Source organism: Marmota marmota, unplaced genomic scaffold (assembly GCF_001458135.2).
Source record: "Marmota marmota marmota unplaced genomic scaffold, marMar, whole genome shotgun sequence".
NCBI classification, from domain to species: domain Eukaryota; kingdom Metazoa; phylum Chordata; class Mammalia; order Rodentia; family Sciuridae; genus Marmota; species Marmota marmota.
Window position 1 is genome coordinate 14,125,717 of NW_026000229.1, and position 25,868 is coordinate 14,151,584.

The following is a 25,868-nucleotide window of genomic DNA, read 5'->3' on the forward strand; positions in this document are numbered from 1 at the left end:
ATGGTATCACCAAGTCACATACAGAGAATTCTAGAAAGATAAGTGATAGATACATCCAAAGTGGCAGGGTTCATCCAAAAACATTCAATGAGAGGTGGTTCCTGAAGTGTGTTAAGGATTTTGATAGGTGGAGATAGAGAGAAGGAGTCCTAATTAGAGATAATATGTGAATAAAAGTGTTGAAATGAGGAAGTGCCTGGGTTTACACAGGGCAATGAGTTCAAGTTAAAAGAAGCCCAAGATCCAGACATGTAAGAGGACGCTGTAAAAGTTGACAGATGACATACGGTGGAGGGTCTTGAGTTCCATTCCCTGGAGTTTTCATTTATTTGGGGAGTACTATGGAGCCTTTGAAGACTTGAAAGGGAAAATGATATGACCAGAACTATGCTTTAGGGGGGATAAATGAGGGTGGGTGAGCAGAAAAGGCATGGGTTTAAGAGCACATGGGACAAGATTGTCTGGGTTTAATCTGGGTTCCACTAATTATGAATTGTGAGAAACTGAATAAGCTATTTAACTTCTCTGTGCCTCAGGTCCAGCATCTCTTAAATGGGGATCAATAACAGTAAAAAAGACTATTATATTAACTGAGGAAAATGTATGCAAAGTACTCAATACAGTATAAATCATCAGCAAATGGCAGCTTCCATTTACTGAGAGAACAGTTTAAAAGCTGGCCAATCTGTCTGAGGAGACGCAAAACAAGCATCTGGATTAGGGCAGGAAAGGAGGAGGTGCCAAGAGCAAGCAGACAGAATCACACAGAGACCCACAGGCTTCCAGACCCGGGACATGCGCCAGAACACAATGATCACTGAGAGGGGGATAACAAGTCAGAGGAGCCCTCTGGTCATCCAGCTTCCTGACTAAGGACAGTTTTCAGGCCTCAGTGCAGGGAGGGGAACTCAGGTAGAGATCAGTCATCTTCTTGAGTTGAGAAGACAGAGGCCGAGATGACTAGCGCTGGCTGGCAAAGGACTAAAGGGAGAAAGCTCAGAAGTCAGCAGAGGGGGTGATGGAGTCTTCAGCAGGGTAACGAGCGTCACATGGATGTCAGAGGAAGCAATACTGGGCAGAAGACCTACCCAGGGCAGAAAGAGTTTATGTTCCACCATCCAGGGTACAACTCTTGTAATTTCCAGACACTGAGTAGACTATTCAGAAGAACACTGCCTGTGCTGGGTTAGTTCTGCACTGATCACTGGGCTGTCCTCTCTAACAAAGCTTAAAAGCAAGTCTAAAAAAAAAAATAAAATTATTTCAAAGTCACTAAATAGTATCTCAGAACAAAGTCAACAATATTTATAGGAATGCAAAACTACAGAGCAATTATGCTACATGACTGGCACCATAAAAAATTGTAAAACAAACAAACAAAAAAAAAGCAAGAAATACAACCCCAAATGAGGAGATATAGGAACCACTCAAAACTTATCCAAAAATAACATATATGGTAGAATTAGTAGAAAAGATCATTAACTTACTTTCACAACTATATTCCATACATTTAAGAAGGTAGAAAAAATTAAGTATGTCAAGTAAAGACATTATCCCTATTTAAATTAGGAATAAAAAATAAATTAGGGATGAAAAGGACAACATCTGAAATGAAAAATAAACTGAACAGGAGTAACATTACATTAGACCAATGGAAGAAAAAAATCAGTGAACTTGAGGACACAGGACTAGAAACTATCCAAAATTAAACATTAAAAAATGACATGAATAAATAATATAGTGTCATTTTGCTGTAGGGTAAGATTAAGTGACCTTGTACATATGCAATTAAAGTTCCCAAAGGCAGTGGTTGATACTCGAAGAAAAAATGGTTAAACACATTTCCACATTTGGTGAAAGTTAAAAACCACAGATCCAAGAATAACAACAAATTCCATGTATGTGAATAACAAAAAAAAAAAAATTACATCAAAGCTCAACATAATCAAGTTGCTTAAAAGCAGTAAAAACAAACAAACAAACAAACAAACTTAGAAGTAGCCAGAGAAAAAGCCATTACTAACATACAGAACAAAGATTAAAAATAACAGTAAGCTTCCAGCTGGAAAGAATGCAAACAGTGAAACTAAATCTTTAAAATCCTAATGAAAAGAACAGTCAACCCAGAATTCTGTACCTAGTGAAAATAAAAATACCTTCCAAAAATAAAAGTGAAAAAAATACACACTTTTTCTGACATACAAAGGCTGAAAGAATTTATTGCACTACGAGACTTACACTACTACTAATGTTAAAAAAAAAAGAAGTCCTGGGCTAGGGCTGGGGCTTAGTGGCAGAATGCTTGCCTGGCACGTGTGAGGCCCTGGGTTTCACCTTCAGCACCACATAAAAATAAATTAAAAAATAAAGGTATTGTGTCCATCTACAACTAAAAAGTATTAAAAGAAAAGAAGTCCTTCAGATAGAAGAAAAAGAGTATCAGATGGAAATCTACCCCACAAAAAAGATTGAAAATCAATTATATTGGTAAATACATGGATAAATATAAAATGTATCTTTTCTTACTTTTAAAGGTATGTCCCTAAAAGATTAATACTAAAATAAAAATAGCAACAGTGCCTTTTGAGATTTATTACATAGAATGAAGTAAAATGTACAATAGTAACACAATGGTAGAGATAGGGAAATGAATATGTACTACTGTAAGATTCTTAGTATATAAAGTGCTGCAGTGTTATAACATAGGGAGACTATGAGAAGTTAAAAATGTATACTACAAAATCTAGAGCAACTACTAAAAACAGAGAAGAGCTGGCAGATATACAAACACACACACAAAAAAAAAAGAAAAAAAGAAAAAGAAAACAAAGAACATAATGATAGCTTTGAATCTGACCATATCAACAATTACATGAAATGGCCCCAACATACTACTTAAAAAGCAGAGATTATCAGACTGGATTACAAAGACCCGACTATATGCTGCTTACAAGAAATCCTTTTCAAATATAAAGATACAGAAAGTTGAAAATAACACACTAATGCCAGTCAAAATACCACTGGAGTGGCTATATTAATATCAGACGTGAATTTCAGAGCAAAGAATATTTCCACAAAGACACTCATTTCATAATGACAAAGGGACTAATTCATATAACAACCCTATACATACCTAATAGTATATCTTCAAAATACAGAAAGTAAAAAATGATACAAGTATAAAAAAATACAGGCAAAGCTACAATTATTGTTAGATATTTTAATGCCTCTCTTTCAAAAATGATAGAAGTTTAAAAAAATCAGTAAAGATACAGAAGATCTGAAAACTATTGACAGCCAGCTTGATCTAGTTGATATTTATACAACACCTTCTACATAATTTGGACAATATATTCTTCTCCTGTGCACAAGGAACATTTACCAAAACACATCATGTTTTGAGCCTTAAAACAAGTCTCAATAAATTTAAATTAATTTCCTCTACAAAGTATGTTTTGAACATAGTAGAATGAAATTAAAAATCAATAACAGAAAGATATATGGAAAGTCTTCAAATATTTGGAAATTTAAAAATTCTTAAGAATTAATGAACAGCACTACCTGTTTTGAAAAGATGGTACATTTCTTTTTTTTCAATATGACTATTATATAAGCTACATGATTTTTGCTTCATCTATCAAGAAGCAGAGGGCTGGGGGCTGGGATTGTGGCTCAGAGGTGGAGCATTCTTTTGTATGTGTGAGGCACTGGGTTCTATCCTCAGCAACACATTAAAAAAATAAATAAATATACAAAATAAAGTTAATTTAGAAAAGCACAGGGCTAAACAAAAAGTTTAATCAAAATAATCATATCTACTCTTATATTATTCATTCGTTCAACTCAGTTTGAACACACAGTATGTGAGTGTATAGAATCCAGAAATACAAAGTGAATTTAATATAGTCCTTGGTCTAAAGCCCATTTTAAAGCTAGGGTGTAGTGAACAGTATATTTGTAAACTCCAACTATTTTCATTTAATTAAAGTCTCTACTTTGTAAAACATATCCTTTTTAAAAATTTGCCTTTAATTCTTTCCAGAAACAGCTGCTGGTCCCTTGCCATTCCCAACTAAGTAATCATGCACAAGAATTTTAACATTATCCTATGTTAAACATGATTTAAAATGTATGAAATTATTTAAAAATGGATAATGTACTTGTAAGGCAAAACAATTATAGTTTTTTGGACAATTTATAGCAGTGTTCTTCTCTCTTGGAATAAATAACCTAAATGTGACTATCTGTAAGTATACCATCAGCAACAATCTAAGATTGTTAGCATCCAAGAAACAAATAACTGAATAAGTGGGAAAACAGTGCTGAAGTTGTTGTTGGTGTTCTGTTACTGCAAAGGGAGCTCAGGAGGGAAAGAAAAGAATCCAGCACCAGGGTGGTGTAACATCTGCACTTGGTGAGCTCAGGGGAAGATGGGGATAGAGCCTGCTCCTAGAGTTTCAATCTTGGACCTCAGTTTTCTCCTATAAATAGATGAATACAATACATTTACAATAGATGACCTCCAAGGTCTCAATTCTACAATTCTGTGGACCTAGTTTGGTTGAAATACAAAAGAACATACTCTAAGAGGGAAGCTCTGTTGTACCTCCTCACCATAAGCTATTTAAGTTATTAAAATGACTAATGATGCCACATCACACATTCTAGGTGCTATACTACGTGTGATATGGAAAAAGAACTCTGGACTGTGCTAGTAATCTGAAGATATAAGCCTTAGTTTCAGTTTAATCTTTATAAAAGGTATAAGCATTTGCAAATTAATTGTTCTAATCCTTAGTTTCTTCAGGAAAAGATAAAGAAAAATAAACTATTCAAGTGTTAGGGAAGGAGACCAGTTTCTCGCTGTGAAGAGTTACAAAGTCCTTTTGGAAATATCCCTTGAAAAGACAGATAGAGAACAGAGGGATGAGCAAGGGTAGTGACTTTAAGACTATCCAGTATAGTAGGGGACATGAGCTTTAGAGTTAAACAGACTTCTTAGAAGTCCTTCCTCTTCTAACCCTGTGACCTTGGACAATTCAGGTTTCTGAGTCTCAATTTCCTCAAATTTAAAATAGGTAGGATTACTCTTCAGCTTTAAGGATTAAAGGTAATAGTTATAAAACATCTAGCATTATACCTGGCATATAATAGTCACACAAAAAATAAATGCTTTCATTATTAAAGTCAAGGAGGGCCCGAGAGGAAATAATCAACTAGTAAAGCAGAGGATATGTATGTAGAGGCACCAAGGGACAAATCTGCAGAGGGCCTGCCCAGGTTGCTATCCAAGAGCACAGTGTTAAAAGGGGTTTGTGGGGTTTGGACTTCAAGTTATAAAGGGCTCAGTCATAGTACAATTCAAGACAGTCCATCAGCAAACATGAACTTTTAAATAAGGGAATTTGTAAGCTGTGGCAGATAAGGAGAAAAGGAAATGCATGAGCGCTAAGGTTCTGAGCTGCATTACGAGGAACACAGGGAGGCAGCTCAGCAGAGATCAGGGAAAGAATGTTCTCTTGAGAAGAGCTACAATGCAAGGAGCATTGTACTTAAGACACCTCCCCCGCCATGCCTGAATGTCACAACAGGGCCACCTGAACCTTAAACCATTCCATCTCCTCTCTGACAATACCTGTGACTCAAGCTAACAAGAGAAAGGAAAGCAGTAAACATCAAGAATTTCATAAAATAAACCCAGTGCTTACCTTTACAGCTAATATTTTCCCACTTGGAACATGATATGCTCTATAGAAAGAAAAAAAACAATAACAGTTACTTGAGATCACTAAACGACCTATAAAATGGTTAAGGACACAAATGTCAATTCAAACATTTCTGCAGCAATGGGAGACATACGTGGTACTTTCAAAGAACATTAATCATGTTAGTCATTTATATTTCTGTGGAGCTTAATGGTTTAAAACCAAAGTGATTCATTATACATTACCTTAAAATAACCCTCCAAGGTAATACTGGTACTATTATCCTCCTTTTATAGATGAAAACTCTGAAGCAAAGAGAAGTTAGGCAGTTTGCCCAATGGCGCAAAGTGAGTAGGGACAGATCTAGACCTCAAACCCCGGTCTTCTGGCTCCAGATCATTTATGACTGTTATTGTAGTGTGCGTGGGTGGAGAAGAGGTTATCTACAATTCCATGCTAAGCACAGAATGGAAGCATGTAAAATGGGAAGTTTTGCTTGTGTCTCTTTCAATTACATATGCAGATAAACCAACCACACCACCACATTTCATCAAAATAATCATAAAACACATAGAATTAGTTTTGGATGACAATATAATTCCATATAAGGAATCACAGTTATAATGCTCAAGCATGTGGCTCTTCTTAAGCAGAAAGGTAGGCTCCAAGTATCAGATACAGCAAAATAATTACAACTTAAATCAAGAAATATGAACAGGGCCTCGGTGTAGCTCAGTGGTACAGAGCTTAAGTAGCAGGTGCAAGGCACTGTGTTTGATCCCCAGCCCTGCAAAAATAAATAAATAAATAAATAAATAAATAAATAAAAGAAATGTGAATACATTAATTTATGAAAAAAGCGTAAGAGAATAAAAATTGTGAAATAAAATACCATTCACCAAGCCCTACTGTGTTTAAATGTAATGTGGTCTTTAACACATACATAGGATGGACCACATATTCTGACCATTATCCAGAAACAAACTGACTTGCATTAAAATTTCAAAACCATGTTACATAAACAACTTCATAACTGCAAGCCCATAAAAGCATAAAAAGACAAATTAGTTTGGAAGAACTAAAATATGCTCTGTAGAAGATGTCACACACATCCAGCTAGTGTTAAGACATGCACAGCTAGGGACCACGTGAGGGAAACAGAAGGAAATACTTCAGGAATGTCTTGTCCTCGTTTGTTTAATTGAAAAATAAATTTATCAGGCCCCTAAACTGCTCATTTCTTAAAAATAAAAATAAAACTTCTATATTCCACTATTACCAAAATGGAAGCATCATTTTTTGCTATTCTGACAAATATATTTGGTTGCTCTGTCAAGTTATAAAGTTTTATTAAGGTATAATCTATATAGGATAAAATTCACTTGTTTTAAGGGTACAATTTAATGATTTTTAGTAAATTTATAGAGTTAAGCATCACTAATGCTTTGGGAGTGAATGACTTCTAGAAATGGTTGTTATTAAATGCCTACAAAGAAAAATAGGGAAACACACACACACACACACTCTTATATATCAATAAATTGATATATAAAGACATGCACTATACTTTTCTCAATGCCTAACAGGGAAGTTGGGACTATGTTAATTTGAAATGCAATTTAAGGAATTTAGTAACCTTATTCCATGTAAATATACCAGTTTCTTCCCAGAACTTTTTAAATACTGTGTATTGGGATCATTAACCAAGGACTGAAATAGGAAGAGAAATAGTTGAATGCATAAACAAGGATTTGAAAGTTGTAAAAAGAGCAGTGTTGTTACTTTGAGCAACAAGCAACACCTGGACTTCTGAGACCAGCTGCAGCGATAAGGAAATGATTAGCAGATAATCTAATANTATATATATATATATATATATATATATATATATATCATACTGGGCAGTGTGGCAACTTAATTAGCTTGTCAAGAAAGCTGATCTCTTTTCCAAAAGAAAGGTCTTCTATTTCCAACTGAATTAAAAGGGGGAGGCTTGATGATTTAATTATGACGCACGCTAATTCATCCGTGGAAGTTTGGGTTCGATTTCGAGCAATAAAGATGCTGTGTGGCTTGGTTTACAGTGCAATGACAGTACCAATTTAACATTTAATCATCAAGAAGGGGATGACGGAGGCAATGCCAGGCATGAGTCGGTATGTCCCTTGACTCTGCAAATGGCATTCTACCTGGAGAAAAGGAATTTGTTTACTTCCAACAGATACTGCATCTCAATTGGATACTGCATCTCAACTGTCTTGACCTTCCTCAACACATTAACTGTAAAGTGATTAATGAAGTTTGAATGGAGGCTCTGGTTACACCAAAAGACATCTATACACCTCCGCAATGTTTTAATTAACAGCTAACACTTCAAATTAGTTTGTTGTTGCCACAGTAATTACCTGTTCCAAAGAGTGCATGGAGGAAGCATTTTTATGAGATATTTGTAGTGCTTAGTCCTTGAGTGTTCCCTTTTGTTTGTGACCATCACATGTCTTCTGGACATAGTCCCAGCCCTTAAAATTGGGCACACAGCATATACACTTTACAATGGCAAAAGCCAGGAGTCTGGTGTAAAGTTTTGGATATATAAAAATAACAAAAATATTAGCACAAGAGAACATTTAATGTCCATACTTCCTCACTTTCTTTTATTATTTTTTGTGATGCTGGGAATCTAACCCAGGGCTTCAGACACACAGGAAAAGTGCTATAGAAAGGAGCTACATCTCCATGCTACAGGGACACTGCTACATCGATGTTCATAGCAGCACAATTCACAATAGCAAGACTGTGGAACCAACCTAGATGCCCTTCAATAGACGAATGGATAAAAAAAATGTGGCATTTATACACAATGGAGTATTACTCTGCATTAAAAAATGACAAAATCATAGAATTTGCAGGGAAATGGATGGCATCAGAGCAGATTATGCTAAGTGAAGCTAGCCAATCCCTAAAAAACAAATGCCAAATGTCTTCTTTGATATAAGGAGAGTAACTAAGAACAGAGTAGGGACGAAGAGCAGGAGGAGAAGATTAACATTAAACAGGGATGAGAGGTGGGAGGGAAAGGGAGAGAGAAGGGAAACTGCATGGAAATGGAAGGAGACCCTCAGGGTTATACAAAAGTACATACAAGAGGAAGTGAGGGGAAAGGGAAAAATAATACAAGGGGGAGAAATGAATGACAGTAGAGGGGGTAGAGAGAGAAGAGGGGAGGGGAGGGGGGATAGTAGAGGATAGGAAAGGCAGCAGAACACAACAGACACTAGTATGGCAATATGTAAATCAATGGATGTGTAACTGATGTAATTCTGCAATCTGTATATGGGGTAAAAATGGGAGTTCATAACCCACTTGAATCAAAGTGTGAAATATGATATATCAAGAAATTTGTAATGTTTTGAACAACCAACAATAAAAAATTAAAAAAAAAAAAAGAAAGGAGCTACATCTCAAGCCCTCTTACTTCCTTTTCCCCTTGGAACAGTAAATTCTAGATGACTGAACAAAGAAGCTGGTAGCAATCTTTAATCTTGATACAGAACCAGAGTTTATTGAGCTAGTAGAGAATATAGAAAATGACCAAATCAAATCCCTTTCTTTCACAGTAGAAACACCCAAAAAGCCAGGTTAAATTACTTGTCCAAGCTCACCATCAGTAGCAAAGCCAAGACTGAAACCATGGCAGGATTTACCTACGCTAGCACCTGAAGGTAATGTGATGGGAAGTTTTCCTGGCTGTACTCTAGGACAGTGAAACACACAAGGCACAATGTACAAAAGTACAGATTTATTTCAGTCAAGCTCAGGACCATCATCACATCCAAATCTCTCCAGGCAAGGAAGCATTCTGCAATGGCCACCAACCTATCCCGGAGGCAGAAGAGCAAAGTGTGTGAAACCAAACACAGTGCCTGGTTCTCACCCCAGCTCTGCCACCTCTTAAACACCAGAGCATGACCACTAGTAAACCTCACTCTGTATCGGTCTTATCAAGTCTAGAATAGGTAAAGTAGTTTCTACTTAACAGAGTTGTGAGAATTCAATGAGATAATACTGAGGACAGGACCTGACACTCAGGAAGCATCCACTAAATGTTATGAGCTAGGAAGCCTGCAAAGTAGCCGAGTGTTTTAAAGAGTAAAACCATAGCCTGAAAGAGCAATAAGATCTCTCAGCTTCAATCAGTTATACAGTCCACAAATGAACATCTAATAAAGCTTTAGATGAAGAACTGGCAAAACATTGAAATAAATCATTCATTATAAAGAAAAATTGTATTACTTCATGTTGAACCAACTTTGAACACAAAGAATTAAAGCAGCCATTTTAAATGTGTATACAATTCAAAATCTAGACTTCTTACCTTGTGTAGCTCTTGCCCATGATTGTAAGTTACACCAGAGACAATTGTGACAAATGCCCCATACTGGTGTTCACAGCAGCAGAAATACCATTTGACAATCACTGTTGCTAAGTTAGAAAGTCAATGCTACATTCTCTTTGGCTTAATAAAAAGGAAAACAGAAATCACCCTAAAAATATCTGCCTACCTTCCTCTAATATACATCCTCACAGATTCCATAAAATAAAACTGCGAGGACTCTCCTGCTTCAGAGGCCTTGGCTGCTCTGTTATAGCTCCTACCACACTGCAGAAAACTGTTCATGCATCTATGTGCCATACTGGTGAGTGAGGGCTACCAAGTCTTAAATCACCTTCTATTCTTTATGTTTGCAGAAGTGTTAAGCTCGTGGTAGGTGCACAATAATTAATGAAAAAAAATCTATCTTTTGGATGGTGTTTTACAAAGAAATTCCACATGCATTTTAATTAATTGATTCTATAATCTTATGAGTAGATGTTATTATCATCATTCCCCTTTCATGGGTAGACTTCTAACTACTGAATCAAAGTCCTTATAGATTTCACAATCTGGCCCCTGGCTATCCCACTGATCCCTGCTTCTGCCAATCTTCCTTATCCCCAATAATTATTCTGCTCCACTAGACATGCTCCTGCTTCAGGGCCTTTGCACCTACCCCTGAGGCCTGGACCATTCCTATGTCTCCTGGCTTGCTCCATTATTTCCTTCAGGCCTACTGTTACTTGGTTAATGTTCCTACATAAGACAGCCCATTCTCCCTTTACCTCATTCTTCATAGAATTATGATAACCCCCATAGAGTGTATTTATTTATCATTTGTTTCCCACCAATGGAAAGGAAACTCCATTGAAACAGACTTCTGGGTTTTTTTTGTTCACTGCTGTATCTGCAGTGTCTTCCTATGCCAGAAACAACTTGGTAAATATTTGTTGAATGAATAAATGTATGAATTCTCTTAATTGCTATAGGTTGATTTTTATATTTTTCTAGAATAGCTTTGTTTAATTTCTCTAGGAAATTATTCATTTTATTTTCAAATTTATGTCATAAAATTATTCATTACATCCTCTAATTATTCTTTAAATCTCTATGTAGAATTATGTTACCCCACTTAATTCCTAATTTTGCTACTTATGTCTTTGTTATATTTGATCAGTGTTTTAAAGGAACCAACTTTTGATTTTGTTGAATTGTTACATTAACTTTTGTCCTTTAGTATTTCTTCCAAATTTCTTTGGGTTTACTCCCTGCCCCTGCCTATTTAATTTTTTGAATTATATCATAGGTCAATTAATACCCAGTTTTTCCTTTCTAATGTCTATAAAACAATACTTTAAGTATGACTTTGATGTATTTCATGAGTTTTCACACATGGCACTTCTTTTTTGTTCAGTTATAAATATCTTTATTTCCATTATGATATTTTATACGACTCATAAGTTATTCATATGTAGACATTTTAATTTCTAAATATAGGAAAGTGATTAACTTATAAATATTGATTTCTAAACTAACTGTACTTTAATCAGAAAAAGTGATTTGTATTTTACAGACTGAATTAAGACTTGCTTGGTGCCCTAGTACATAACCAATTTAAAAACAACAGTTCTTTATCTGAAAAAAAGTATATTCTCGATTTAATTAGTTCAGAGTTCTATATATGATCATTAGACCAGGCTGTTAATTGTGATGTTAACATTTTCTATGTCCTTATTAATTTTCATCTTATGGATTGATGTACTAAATGCTGATATTCTCCCACTATAAGGATTTACCAAAATTTCCATGTAATTCTATTTTTGCTTTATGTATTTTAAAGTTCTGTTATTACTTACATGTAAGTTTAGGGCTGTTGTGTAATCAGTCTCTCCCCCCCCCCTCAATACTTTTTTGTTATAGATAGTATAGATAGACACAATATATTTATTTATTTATTTTTTATGTGGTGCTGAGGATGGAACCCAGTGCCTCACATGTACGAGACAGGCGCCCTACAACTGAGATACAGCTCCAACCCCAGTTTCTTTTCCTTTATCATCAGTTAGTAATCCTTTTTATCTCTAAAAATGCTTTTTACCTAAAATTTATTTTGCTTTATATTAATATATAAACTGTTATTTATTTATTTAAATTTTTGTTTCCCCCCACCCCTTTTCTTTCAACATTACTATGTCTCTATATTTCAGGAATTTCTTTTAGTCTAAAAAGATACAGAATTGTATTTTTAAAAGTTCAATCTAAGTAATCTATTGACTGGCAGTATTAATCTATTTATATTTATTATAATGATTGGTAACTTGAATTTATTTCTACACATTATTCATTTACTTTATACTTCACTCCCTCACTCCTCTACCCTAGTAAATCTCTTCATTCTGTCCATTTGTTTTGAAATTATATATTCTACTCATTTTCTTTTAGTTGTTACCCACATAATTTTGCAATTCTACCTGACTCAATGAACTGCAAAGTTAAATGCTATCTCTCTCCTTCTCCTAAACAATATAAAAATCTTAGAATGCTTTAAATTCTAATCAGCCCTTCTCATCTTAGTATATTATTTTGTCTGTCTTTTTGCCTGATTTAATTTTGATGTCCCTAAGTTAAAAACTATTATTGGTTTTATATATCCAGTTTTACCTAAATGGTCCCCATACTTCTTTCATTCTATTCCTTTCTGGATTCAATTTGAATCTATTATCTTCTTCCTAAAGTAGTTCCCTTGGTAGTAAATTAACTCCCTTCCCCCATCTATCCTTCCTTTCTCTACACACACAGAGACACACACAGACACTTTTATAATAGTTTCTGAAGGTGTATTTATTTTGCCCTCATTCTTGAATCATATTTAACTGGGACAATTATTTTTCTCTCAGCCCTGTGAGGATACTGTCTTTCAGCTTTCATTATTGTTTCTGAAAAAAATTTGCTTGCCAATACGAAGTCACTGAAGGATTTTGAACAAGGTAGAGATATTGTAGGACCTTAACTTTAAAAATCATTATTTCAGCTGCCAATTACCACGTCACTAGTAGTAAGAAAAAAACCAGAGCTAGCAAGGAACACTTAGAAAACTGTTGCAGTTGTCTAGGCAAGAGGTGGTGCCAACTGGAACTCGGGTAGTAACAGTGGATGCGGGAAAGAAGAAACAGACATAAAAGACTTTGACAAGGGACAAAGCATGAAACACAAGAATAAGGAAGATAAATCTTCAATTTCATGCTAAGGTGATGGGAGAACTGTAGCCATACTTATTAGCACAAGTAGGCAAGCTCATCCTGCCAGCCTTAGACTATATACCCTGTACTTTTAAGCTATTTCATTCAACAACATGTACCTGGTACCTATCACAATACTAAACTCATAGTAGATACTCAAATATTTCAGAGTTAATAAATAAATGGAGTAGTAGGAAATGGGAGAAAGGAAAAGGGGTCACTAACAATTCCTAAGATTCTATAGAATTATTCCAACTTCCCTATGATCTATGTATCCTAAGTCACATTTTGCAGATGACAATAGAAACACAATCAGGGTATTGAGAAACCCACTGAGAGTTCATGAGTGGCAGACACAGAATTCAAATCTGAGTCTACCTCAATTCAACCTTTATGTTCTTCCACTACAAAAAAAAGTATATATAGACGGTAACTGTAAATGAGTTTACTTCAGGATATTGTGAATACTGAAGGTGGGATTTAAAAAGATTGCAAGGAAATTATACTAATCAGATTGCCCTCACTGCCATTTCATTTATCCATTAGCATCAATTACTTTATTGCCTTATGATACTTCACATGTTCCTATTCTAAATTATTATTTTTCTTCAATAATTTAGTATTTCAACTATTTCAGTTTAAATATACTTTATTTAACAATGTTACAAACTCTAATTACTTAACTGTACTATCGATTATTACCATGAGGTCTGTCTGTTTTGAGGGCCAAGGTCTATTTGTTCATTGCTGATATGCCCCACCTCTACCACAGTGTATAATACACTATCCTCTTAGATTAGATGCTTGATTTATATATTCAATGCCTGTCTCTGTTGCCAGGAAGTTTTTGGGCAATGTGGATACAGCAGAGAACAAACCAGATAAGTGCCTGTTCATATGGAGCTTACTCTCTAATAGAGGAGGACTGACAATAAATAACTAAATAGCAACATGTCAGGTGGGCAAAACTGCACTGAAAAAGTATAAAGGTAAGGACACAGAGAGTGCCCAAGATTAGGGTCATATGACTTGATATCGTGGTTGGGAAGATAAGAGTGCCTCCCTCTCAGGTACAGGCAAACAGTATGGGCAGCACACCATTTTGCGATCTGTGGGGAAGAGGATTCCAGGCAGAGGAATGGCAGGTTCAAATAAGCACAAAAGTGGAATAAGCAAGAGGCCTAGTTTGGGGAGATGAGTCAAAGAGACAGTGGGAAGATAGATATGCATAGTACCATTTAGGCCATGGCTTTATATTCCAAGTAATGTAAGAAGTCATGAGTAGAAGAAGAAAACTAATGTTTTAGGAAGATCGCTTCTGCTGGTGGGTGGGAAAATCACACTGTAGGAAAGCAAGGAGTCAAACTGGTAGACGAGGCGGGAAGCTGTTACAACAGTCTTAGCAAGAAGTGACCGTGACTTGGAATAGTATGGCAGAAAAAGAATGGCAAGAAGCAGTCAGCTTGGCTGGGCATGGTGGTTCACACCTGAAATCCCAGCCACTCAGGAGGCTGAGGTAGGAGGATCAAGTTCAAGACTAGTCTCAGCAACTTAGCTAGGCCCTGTTCCAAACTAAAAAATAAAAAGGAATGGGGATGTAGTTCAATGGTGGAACATTCCTGGGTTCAATCCCAATACCCACTCCCCCACCAACAAAAAAAAGTAATCAGCTTTTTTAAATATCTAAATTCAGAGGTCAGAAAGATAAGGGGGAAAAAACAGTAAAAGAGATGAGAAGGTGCAGACAGTGGGCGGTCAACAGACTCCAAAGACCATGAATGCTGGCATTATATCTCCCACTGCCAAGTGAAGTGCCTTGCACAAAGTAGATGTTCAGAAAACATGTGGTTGATTTCAAAAGCAGTACTTGGGGACAAATGCAAGTGATTGTTATCTGCTCTTTGAAATTTTAAAGATGGGTCTAAACAATACATATAAGGTTGGAGGAGGTATGCTCACCTTCGTCTAAATCCTAATGGGAATTTGTTAAAAAGATAACATTGCTACAAAGAATAAACTGAATTTCTATAAGAATCTTTAAATTTAAGGAGAAGAAAATTTTGAAAATAAAATGTTAAAAAAGTCCTATATCCACACAGGACATAAGGGGAAAACAACCTGTGTTCACATTCTAACATCTGGACTCCCACACAAATTTATGTCAAGCATGAGATCAATTGCATCTGTATTTTACAATGTTTACTGAAATTATTTATGCTTAGAATTTCAAATTCTAGAAGAACCAAAAAATATGAATCATCCCAGCTGACTCCTGTTCACAAAATAAATAACCTAGAGCTGATCATATATTTTCTGATAAAGCTTGTACAATCTCATTCAATTAAAGTAGGCATCTCATTTCTATTGTACTATTCTTCATATTAATTTCTGAACATATTCCAATCAAATTATTTTAAATTATGAGCAGGAAGGATTTATAATAGGGAACATCTGTGGTTCTCTAGTGATTGTGAGGCAGAATATAATTTAAAAATGGGAAGCTGACCTATGATCTGACTATAAATATTTCAGGTTTCAGCATAACTGATGACACAGTATATTTTAAAAGCCAATTTATTACCAAAATAGTCATCAAAATGAATATGAAAACACTCTTCCTTTTTGTAATCTCTTAGAGAAAAGGCCTCAAGAATAATTCACATATAAAGACTTTGAATCACAATGTAGAACAGGAACACTGAAATGACAGTATTGCCAGTATCCTGTGAGGGAGGAAGGTATTTCTTTCCTGAACCATGAGAACTAACTACCATTGACATAAGTTGTGCTTCTCACATAACATACTTCAAAGAAAGTGAAAAGAGAAACAACAATTACTCTATGAATTATTTATAGAATGCTATTAATTGTTGGAAAGTTCTCCAAATGGATGGGAAACCGAAGAAAACAATCCAGTCACTGAAATAGTGAAAGCAATGGTTAGAATCTGTTTTAACCAGGAATTACAAAGTCATGACCTTATTATAGTATGCAGGAAAGAAGATGATGTTTATTTTGCTCCTGGGTCCCCTAGAGGACAGATAGGTCGAAGACCAACAACGAAAGTGAGCAAAGCCTGTATAAAAATAAATAAAAAGTTACAGACAAATGCATTTGTTGGTGTTAGCTCACTGTAGAGATGGCAATCTCTCTCTCTAATAAAAAAATAAGTTCTTTGTTTTTCAGGCCATTATTTCACAGCTTGTGGGAAATTCTGTATTCTCCACCTCTCTGTTCTCTGAATGCACTAGAGATTTCCAGGAGGTCCATCAGAGGCAGGCAGAAGCAAAGAGACAAGGCAAAAAAGAAATCTGAGATATGACTGGTGACAAAATGTTTACTATCGAGGAGACAGAAACTGTTGTCTAAAATGAGACTTCAGATTAGCTATCCATTTTAATTATCTATGCATGTCTAAATTCTCATTAGCATAGAAAGTGAGGGTCATACTCAGATTCAATTCTTTCTTTTTTTTTTTTTTTGTACCAAGGATTAAACCCAGGGGCACTTAACCACTGAGCCCTTTTTATATTTTATTTAGACAAGTTTTCACTAAGTTACTAGAGCTTCACTAAGTTGCTGAGGCTGGCTTTGAACTTGTGATCCTCCTGCCTCAGCCTCCCAAGTTGTTGGGATTACAGGCATGTGCCATTGTGCCTGGCTCAGATTTAATTCTTAAATGTACGTCCTTTTCCAAAAAAAAAAGGCATTCACTGAAGCCAACACAAGGTAGGATCATCAGTTTCCACACTTACAGATGCTATTCTTTTGTTCTTTATTATTTACCAAAAATCGTAGTTGTACTTTCATGCAAATTTCGAAAAACAAGATGGAAGTCTTTCACTAATTTTTAAGTTTCTCCATTTCAAAGACTATAATTTATAGTCTTGGCACAAAAGGAAACTAAAACAAAAAGAAAGGAGGTAGCAGAAATCCAGAGGGATAAATGTACCACTGTGAGGTGACACTTTGAGTCTCCTACTTAAAACAGGAAATCTGGGGCTAGGCTTGTGGCTCAGAGATAGAGCAGTCGCCTACCACTTGTGAGGCACTGGATTCAATCCTCAACACCACATAAAAAAAATAAAATAAAGGTACTGTGTCCACCTACAACTAAAACATAAATATTGAAAATAAATAAAACAGGAAACCTGAGAATTTACTGCATTTTCATTATTCCAAAATGTTATAAGGCTAAGCGATCTGAAGCCAATATGAAACAAGTAGAATGCTTCTTTACCATATAAAAGTGCATATGTGTGTATATTTTATAAAATATTCATACACAAAACAAAAATATTTTCCTATCATGTGAGATTCACTTTTAAAATCTCTGGATGTCTACTTTTAAAGCAATGACATTTTCAGTAACCAAAAATAAACTAGCTGTGGTTCAACTAATGAAAATTTTGTTTTATTGCTTGGTCTTTTTAGATATTTGTTTACTTGGCAGTTTTTTTAGGGGTTAGATTTGACTAACATGTTTTGGACTAACAGGCTTTAGCATTTCAAGAAATGCTGTCATATATTAAAACAGCCACAGCTATACCCAGGAAAAAAATTCAAATAGTTTCAGGGAAATCAACACTGACAGTTTTTGCCTTCCATAATAGATAAACACATTAGCCAGGCTCTAGCTGTTAAAATAGAAAATCCAAAGTAAACAGCAGTTGTAAAAAGAAGCTCTTATGTAAACTATACCAGTTGAAATGCGGTCTATGCCAACTTTGCTTCTGCCTAAAAACCCATTACAGATGCTTGGCTACTGATTTCAAAATAATTTTTGGCTAGGCAACAGAGCCCCCAGACTGTTTATGTATCAAATCAAACATGTTATTAGGTTACAGATATTAACTTCAAGGTACTGATTGTAGCAGGGCTTGTAAATCAACTTAACATATGATATGGGGACTTTGGCTGGGTGAGAAAGACTTTCAGAGAAAAGCAAATACAGCCCTACATTTTATTATTTCTTCTTCTACTTACTTGGGCTATAATGCCCCTTTTTAATCTCATACCCACCTCAAAGTTAATGTGGTCATCACTGCCTCCAGATTTCTTCTATAAATTGATGCAGCCTGGCTCAAGCCTTTAACATTCTCCACATTAACTAGAGTAATGTCTTTCAATATATAGCCTGAATACCTTTGAGATCAAGGAAGCTACAGTCAAAGTGATCTCTTGATCAAAGGTTCTAAAAGAATGTAATGTGCAGAACAGAGAAGCAAGAGATACAATGCCTAGTGACAGTAAAGTAGGAAGGAGGGAGGGAAGGAAGAACTATAGGTCTGCTGTAGGTTGTAATTAGATAACAAACACATGTAGGAGGGGAAAACCATAAATACCTGGAGGATTAACTGCTAGAAACTCTCCTGAAATGGCCTGATTACAATATGGTTTCTACTCATGGTTTCTTGGAAAATTAACAATAAATTACTTTCCAAATTCAGACACAAAAATGGCTACTTCAGAAAACCTTCTATTAGTAACTAATATTCTATTTGTGCTTACTTAGCTCATAAAGTATTTTCACACTAGAAGTTATTTGCTTTGCATGAAATCTGCTGGGTAGCCATTACCCTCACTTATAACTGAGGAGGCCAAGGCTGGGTGAGGTTAACAACTGCTTCAGGATCCCTGTCTGATGAACATTGGAGTGGGAAGTAAACTCAGGTCCTCAGCACATGTCCCAACAGCTCTGTGTGAACATACACAGGCTGCTTCCAGATGCTCCATTTCCAATTGTCTTCAAGGCTCTCTGGATATGGTCAGCGTTGGTTTTTAAAAAGCAATAGGAAAAATCGATTGAATGACTTGCTTTTCTCAGTTGCATTAACTTTTTCAAGCCACTGGGGTACAATTTACTAAATTACCTCTTCTAGAACACTAAATAGTACCCTAGTGGGTCAAAGAGTAAATGCACCTCTGAAAAGTGAACCATTTATTCCCTTCTTCCCTGTAGTACCAGATGTAATATGTCCCCTATGGCGAAAATATTAACCCATTTCCATTTAAAAACCCAAGAACTGTCCCACACTAAATAAAATGAGTATGGGGAAGCTTGGGGAAGGGATGACAAAAATCTCTCTTCTTTAATCCTGCTCACAATACTATAGACAAGTCAACATGAATTTATGTGAAAATGCATATTTTTCAATCAATAGAAATTTATTTTACTCGAAACTTAAAAACAGAATTAAAAATACCCAATTTATATGGTGTCCAGCAGGGAGATGCACAGGATCTCAAGATGGTCAGTTCCACCCTACACTGTGTTAAAAACAAAGTTCAAGTATTCGTCTTACTTATGCAATAAGGTACATATCACAAACAGCTGGTCTTTCATCTGTTTCATGATACTGCATTTATCCCTTGCCTCAAAACCAAACTTTCTTGACTGACAAGTAAGCATATTATTTCTTCTAATCTCCAAAAGCTTCTGAATGTATTTTTGAGTTCCCTTAGCAGAAGCTACTGAGTGATTTGCATTTGTGAGATGCCTTAACCGAGCCAAACTTTTACATTTTCAGCACTGTTAGTCCTTTACTCTTCTGGAAGATGGCTATGCAATGAAAATAAGACAACTTTAATTTAAGAATCATCCAGCTTCTAATTAAACTGCCATAGGCAGCTGGTTGGATAAGTTTTAATCAGTTTCAATCACCTATTGATTGGTATACTGAAGCCTAAAAAATTAAAAGTAAAAGATGATTGGGGAATTGTCCCATCTCAGAACAACAGTAGAGGCCTCTGTAAATAACTCCTCTTTTAACCATCAGCTAAATGAACACTTCAATACTGCAGTACAAAGTCTTCTGCAAAATTACTTTAACTAACAAGCAGAAATTTATCAGCTTCAGCCAAAATCAATGCTGAAATCAATTTGAACACTGGTTGTGTCTAAAGGGGCTCATTGGCAATTTAGGGAAATTACACCATGTAAATGCCTGTGCTTTAATTGAACAGTTTCATCAACTAGGCTGTGATTGCTGTCCATTCATTTATTTACTTTCACTGCAGCTACCATTCTGCAAAGGAATGGCTTTTGTCAGGCTGGAGAGAGGCACTTTATCTTCATTTCGTGTACTTTTGTGCATAACAGACTTTGTGGAATGGGCATATCATGACCAGGGTCAAAAGAAACCCAGAGAGACTTTCCTTTAGCATAAAAACTAAACAACTTGAACTATCATACCTTGCACCATCTAGGCACATGCATCTTTGAACCAGTAACAAGGAACCTGGGTGACTTCCCTCCTCACTGCACTGCACCTCTGTGTTGGAAAGAATATCTGTAAGTGTTCTTTTTGAGAATGCTGTGTTCTTTTTGAGGTGTATTTGTTGAAATCCAACAACATACAAACTTTTAGAATGTCCTCCTTCAAAAATTAGGCAACTTTTTGCTTTACAGAGTCCTCTGAGATCAGTCAGGAGAAGGTGCTATTCTGCAATCATTTAGGAAGATGCCATATGTATTTTTAAAGTTAAGTGGGAAAAGAAAACAGGGTCTATGTGAGAGGTGAACTACTGGCCTTATGAAGTCCAGCAAGGCAAGTATCAACACAATTCCAGAGACCATTTAAACACACTCATGAAATCTTGCAATGAACACCAAAGATAGCATTTCCAGAGAATTATCTGCTGACGGGACTGAGGTTCAGAGATCACCATTAACATTTTTGTCTTTGGATTAATCAGTTACTTCAAATATTATAAGTTCTGGGGAAGAAGGGTAGAAGTGAGATAGCTGTTCCTTCACGTAGGTCATGTGTAAGGCATATGTGCCTGATGCAAAGATATAAACACAAGTGCACCTTAAAAGTATTTATTAGAAAATGAGGGCAGAAATTCTTTTTTATCCCCCCAGTACCAGGGGATTGCACCCAGAGCTTTTTGCACACAAGACAGACACTGTACCACCGGGCTGCAGGCGCAGGCCAAGCCCGGTAAAAAACAGCAGGAATTCTTACATTTGCACATAATTTGCTTACTTTAAGCTCTTCCTACAATGAAAATGTAATTATTTACCAAGAAGGGGACTGGGAGGGAACTAAGAAGAAAGCCTGGGTTTTAGTGGTGGTCTTATCCCTGACTTGCTTTGAATCCTCAGAGAAATCCACTTTATATGAATCTGTTTCCTCTTCAGCCAAATGAGGATGGTGATCCCTATTATGTTCCAGGACATTCCAATGCATCTAGGGGATAACACAAGGTATGTGATGGTGGCCCACTTTGCAAATGAAAATGAGGCCACTGACTCTGAGCACCTCTGGGTCTTGGGTGTACAGAGGCAGGCAGGGCCTTGAACCATTTTTACTTGGCCTCCACAGTAACAGGGAAACGGCTCATTTGCCTTTTCTATCAATTACCCCAGCTCCTGTGTTCTGCAAGGATTCACAAAAAAAAAAAAAATCTTAAAAAAAAAAAAGGTTAAACACGATATACACAAATTTAACTCAATACATGCGTTCTTGGTAAAAATTCATTTTGTAATTTTACCCCTTATATCATTTTCTCTAACACTACAAAGATTCATTGGCTATACTTGTTGCTAAGACAATGTAAAAACATACTTTATTCATAGTTTTTAGATAACTCTTCTGAAAATTTAATTATAGTTTAATCAGGGCTTTATATTTATTGACTAAGTATATTGTTACATTTTGCTGCTACAGTTAGCAGTCATAATAGAATCAGTATGTTTGAGAATCTTACACAATACATATCTTCCAAATACACTAAGCTTGTTAAAATGCTGTATTGATTGTGCCCTAAAGCAAGTTCTAATTTTGCTGAACTTTTTTTTTCATTTCTTTATTTGAATTCATAAAACAAAAACCACACACTCTGCTTTTGACAATAACACTATACATACTTTTTCTTTTTCTTAATACTGACAAGAAAAACTATGGAAATTTTAGAGTCAAAAGGATAACACAATATAAAGTCACATTTAAAAAGCAAATTACTGTTTTTAAAAAAAAAAACAAAAACTTTATGCTTAACATTCCAACGTAAACCTCTATTGCTATTTCCCCCTCTAATTTAGTAACCTATTCCTTCAATTCAGTGTTAGTGTTCAAATCAGAACCTAAATATATTTCACTCCAGCAAGGCAGCAATTTAACAGAAACATGGTCTCCTACATCAAAATAACCAATGACAGAGGCGGGGGCGGGGGAGGGCTATGGCAGAAAGTTATACGCAGTAAATGCCTTTTGGACTTTGTAGTGAATTATTTTCCAAAAAAGCAATTTAAGTAAATGCCCTAGATGCTATGGTATACAGATATTTGCTTTTGCAATATGCCAACCAAGAGACTACAATTTTCTAACACATCAAATCCTGCAAAATAGCTTAAAATTTTTAGTGTGTTTTAGAAATCAAGAAATGCACCACCTCCATTAACACAACCATACAATTAATCTAGAGATTTTATTATTAAATTCTAAGTGTTCAATAAGCAAGGAGACCTAAAGGATAGACCAAACAACAAGTCATGCTACAATAACCGTCAGCCAAGGAATGATTGTGTTAACATGTACTAAAAAGTCTCGAACTAGACATGGTTCATCATTGACTTTCAGAATTATACATTAATTCATATTTTATATCCAAATCTAATGTGGCCTAAAAATTACAAAACTCAGACAGTGAATGGCAAATAGAAAAACCCTGGCTTTGAGAAGCATCCCTAAGTATTGATGTAGGTGTCAGAGGACCTGCAGCCTCTTCTTAACTTGACCTTGGGCATGCCACTTCACCCTTCTTTCTCGCTGGTAAAAAGCAGGTAATCATACCTTCTCGGCATGATCAGGCCCTGTCCCTCTTCCATGCTCCCCTGAGCTCACTATACTTCATGACACTGACCTAGACACAACACACTCATGTCCATCTCAGGGCTTTTGATCATGTGGCTCCTTCTGCCTAGAAGGTTCTCTCAGATTTTCCCCTGACAGGCTCCTTCTTGTCTTTCAGGTTTCAGCTCTGAGATACACCTTCCCCAAGCACCTCCTCTGCATTCTTTACTGCACTTGCAAGGTCAGGCATCATCTTATTTCAGATTTATTTCCTTGATTATTATCTACTGGCCCACTAGTGTGAGCCCCAGGAGCATGAAGATCGTGAACGTCTTGCTCACTATGGTATTACATGCACTTAGAATAGTCTTTGGCACTAGTGACACCCAGTAAATATTTATTCAGTGAAGACATGAATGTACAATAAAACAAAATTTAGAAGAACAAATAAAGCATCACCTGACAAGATTTTCATGGTCCCTGAGTGCTACATTTAGTTCTAGAACTTGAGACTCAGGAGACACCAATGTGGTCATCATGTGCCCAGGTAGAAGTGGGGGATTCTTAGCAGTTCTGAACAACAGTAATGTCATTCTGCTTATGGTAGGAAAGTCTGCCACCTGCCAGAGCCACCTTGCAATGGACAATACTTTTGTGTTCATCCTTGGACTATAAAGAATCTGCCTTTGCAAATTAGTTCTGGTAACAGTAGGTAAGGCACTGTGTAGGCACAACCAAGATGACCAAGACAGGCCTCTCCTCCAGGAAGGACCATCCAGTGGGAAAACAGGAGGAAGAAAATATTACTCATGCCGGTCAAGGCTACTCTTAGAGACATTCAAGACAAGCAATTTGTGTCTAGCCTTTAGAACAAAAGCAAACGTATTTGCCTATAGGAATGCCCTTCATCTTTTAAGCTGGCTGTCATAAAACCCTTTGACTCTCTCCTTGAGGTCAAAGTTAGCCAGATCCTTTAACCACTTCTCAATTCAAATATCAGTTCCTCCATAAGGCCTTTCCTGATTCTTCCTGAGGAAGGAACTAAGTCATCACTCCCGCCCAAGCTCCCAGGGCCTGTGCCCCATACATACTGACATGCAGCCCAGTCTGTGAGGTTCCATGCTTACCTGTGTATAGAATTTCAGGCTCTCTCTGGGGGGCTCTCAGCACCACACACAAGTAGAACTTGGTGGCGCCAATGGATGAAGGAGGATGGAACGGACACAATTCCCAGGTCCCTCATTACCTGTCCATGCTCCTCTGAATGCTCTCTGTGTCTGCAGTTTTCCATCAACTCAGCACTGAGAAACAGAGCTCTGGATCTAAAATTGGCATACTGCAGGTGAAGCCAAACCCAGATGTTACGACCTCCTAATGCACACTTCAAATGGAAACCAGATCTCTTTCACCCTATAACAACGTATGTGTGCTAATATAATATTTTTCCTGTTCCCAACCACATTTGCTGGGGACTTTAAAGTTCTTTTTAAAGAACTTTATTAAAATAATATATGAGAAAGAAGTCTTACCATTTTAAAATTATTTTTCCCTGAAAAGAGATGATGTTGAAATACTTACATTCAGCAAATTCTTACTTGAAATATTACCATAATGTATTGATTTTTACCAGGCTCAATTGACTGAAAAGTTGTTTGTATAGCAATATTGGCCTAACCAATATACTAGAACAATTTTGCTACCCATAGTAATCAAGTGCATTTCTGAAGTATAATTATACTGTCATAAAAATAAAGCCAAGATACCCTTTTCCAAGCAATAAAACTATAGGGGCTATAAAACAGGAAGAAGAAAAGACTAAATAAATGAGATTTTTAAAAATGAAATTTAGTGTCCTTCAAAAACACCACCACCTCCTCTTCCTTCCCTTAAGCCACAGTTAGCAAAAAAAAAAAAGAAAAGAAAAAGAAAAAAAGATCAATACTTCAATCTCAATAAACTATTTCAATAATAGTTAATTCGGGTGGAAAACAGAGTCTGAAAATCTCTGCTCAGCGACCTGTGACATCCTGTCATGTTGGTTAGATGCCAATAATCCATCATTGCCATAATGGATATGAACACATGTGAGGTTATAGGAACATGGAGGGGTATGGGGAAGCAAAGGTGAGAAAGGTATAGAGAATCATGAGCTCAGGTTTATTCTTTAGAGTCTAATCAATACAGTAAACATTACTGTATAAAACAAACCTATAACAGTGAATGCTGAGAGAGGGAGAGAGAGAAACATACATAATTAATTTTATTTGACAAATACTCATTGATTTTCTGAAAACATTAATATCCTTGCTTGTCACATGATCCCATAATGCAACCCAGCTATATATAAGTATTTAATTTTGCATTAGGATGATGTCTTGTTTGCTTGTTTAAAATATGGTCTTGGCTGCAAGGAAAAGGCCCTTCATTTGATTGGAAATTTAAAGTAAAAAATAAATCACACAATCACCGTAGCTCTTAGGTCAATATCAAAATCATTTAAAAACTACTTTTCATTTACAAGATGCATGTCAGGGAAAAAAATATAAAGAAGTGGGGTCACCGACACAGTCATTATAGCTGCTGGGACCAGACCTACCACTTTCTGTTTGGTTTGAAACCTTCAGCTTGGCTGATGAAAGAGGAAGTCAATGTTTCCTGGGTACTCTGGGTTCTCAATTTAGTCATGCCTCAGCTAACAATGGGACCATCTGAGTAATGTATTACTGGGAAATTCTGCCATTGTGTAAAC

At 36.1% G+C, this 25,868-nt stretch overlaps 1 protein-coding gene across 16 annotated transcripts in view; it reads right to left on the bottom strand.

Moving 5' to 3' along the window:
• Map2k5 (mitogen-activated protein kinase kinase 5) overlaps positions 1-25,868 on the bottom strand; it is a 243,479-nt gene that overhangs the window by 159,791 nt on the left and 57,820 nt on the right. For all 16 annotated transcript variants that reach the window (XR_007343974.1, XM_015480492.2, XM_048793802.1 and 13 more), the window contains one exon: positions 5,709-5,748. Coding sequence is in view for 15 of the 16 variants with exons in the window: in XM_015480492.2 (XP_015335978.1) it covers positions 5,709-5,748 (40 nt within the window). In the remaining variant the exon portion in view is untranslated. The remainder of the gene's footprint in view (positions 1-5,708; positions 5,749-25,868) is intronic.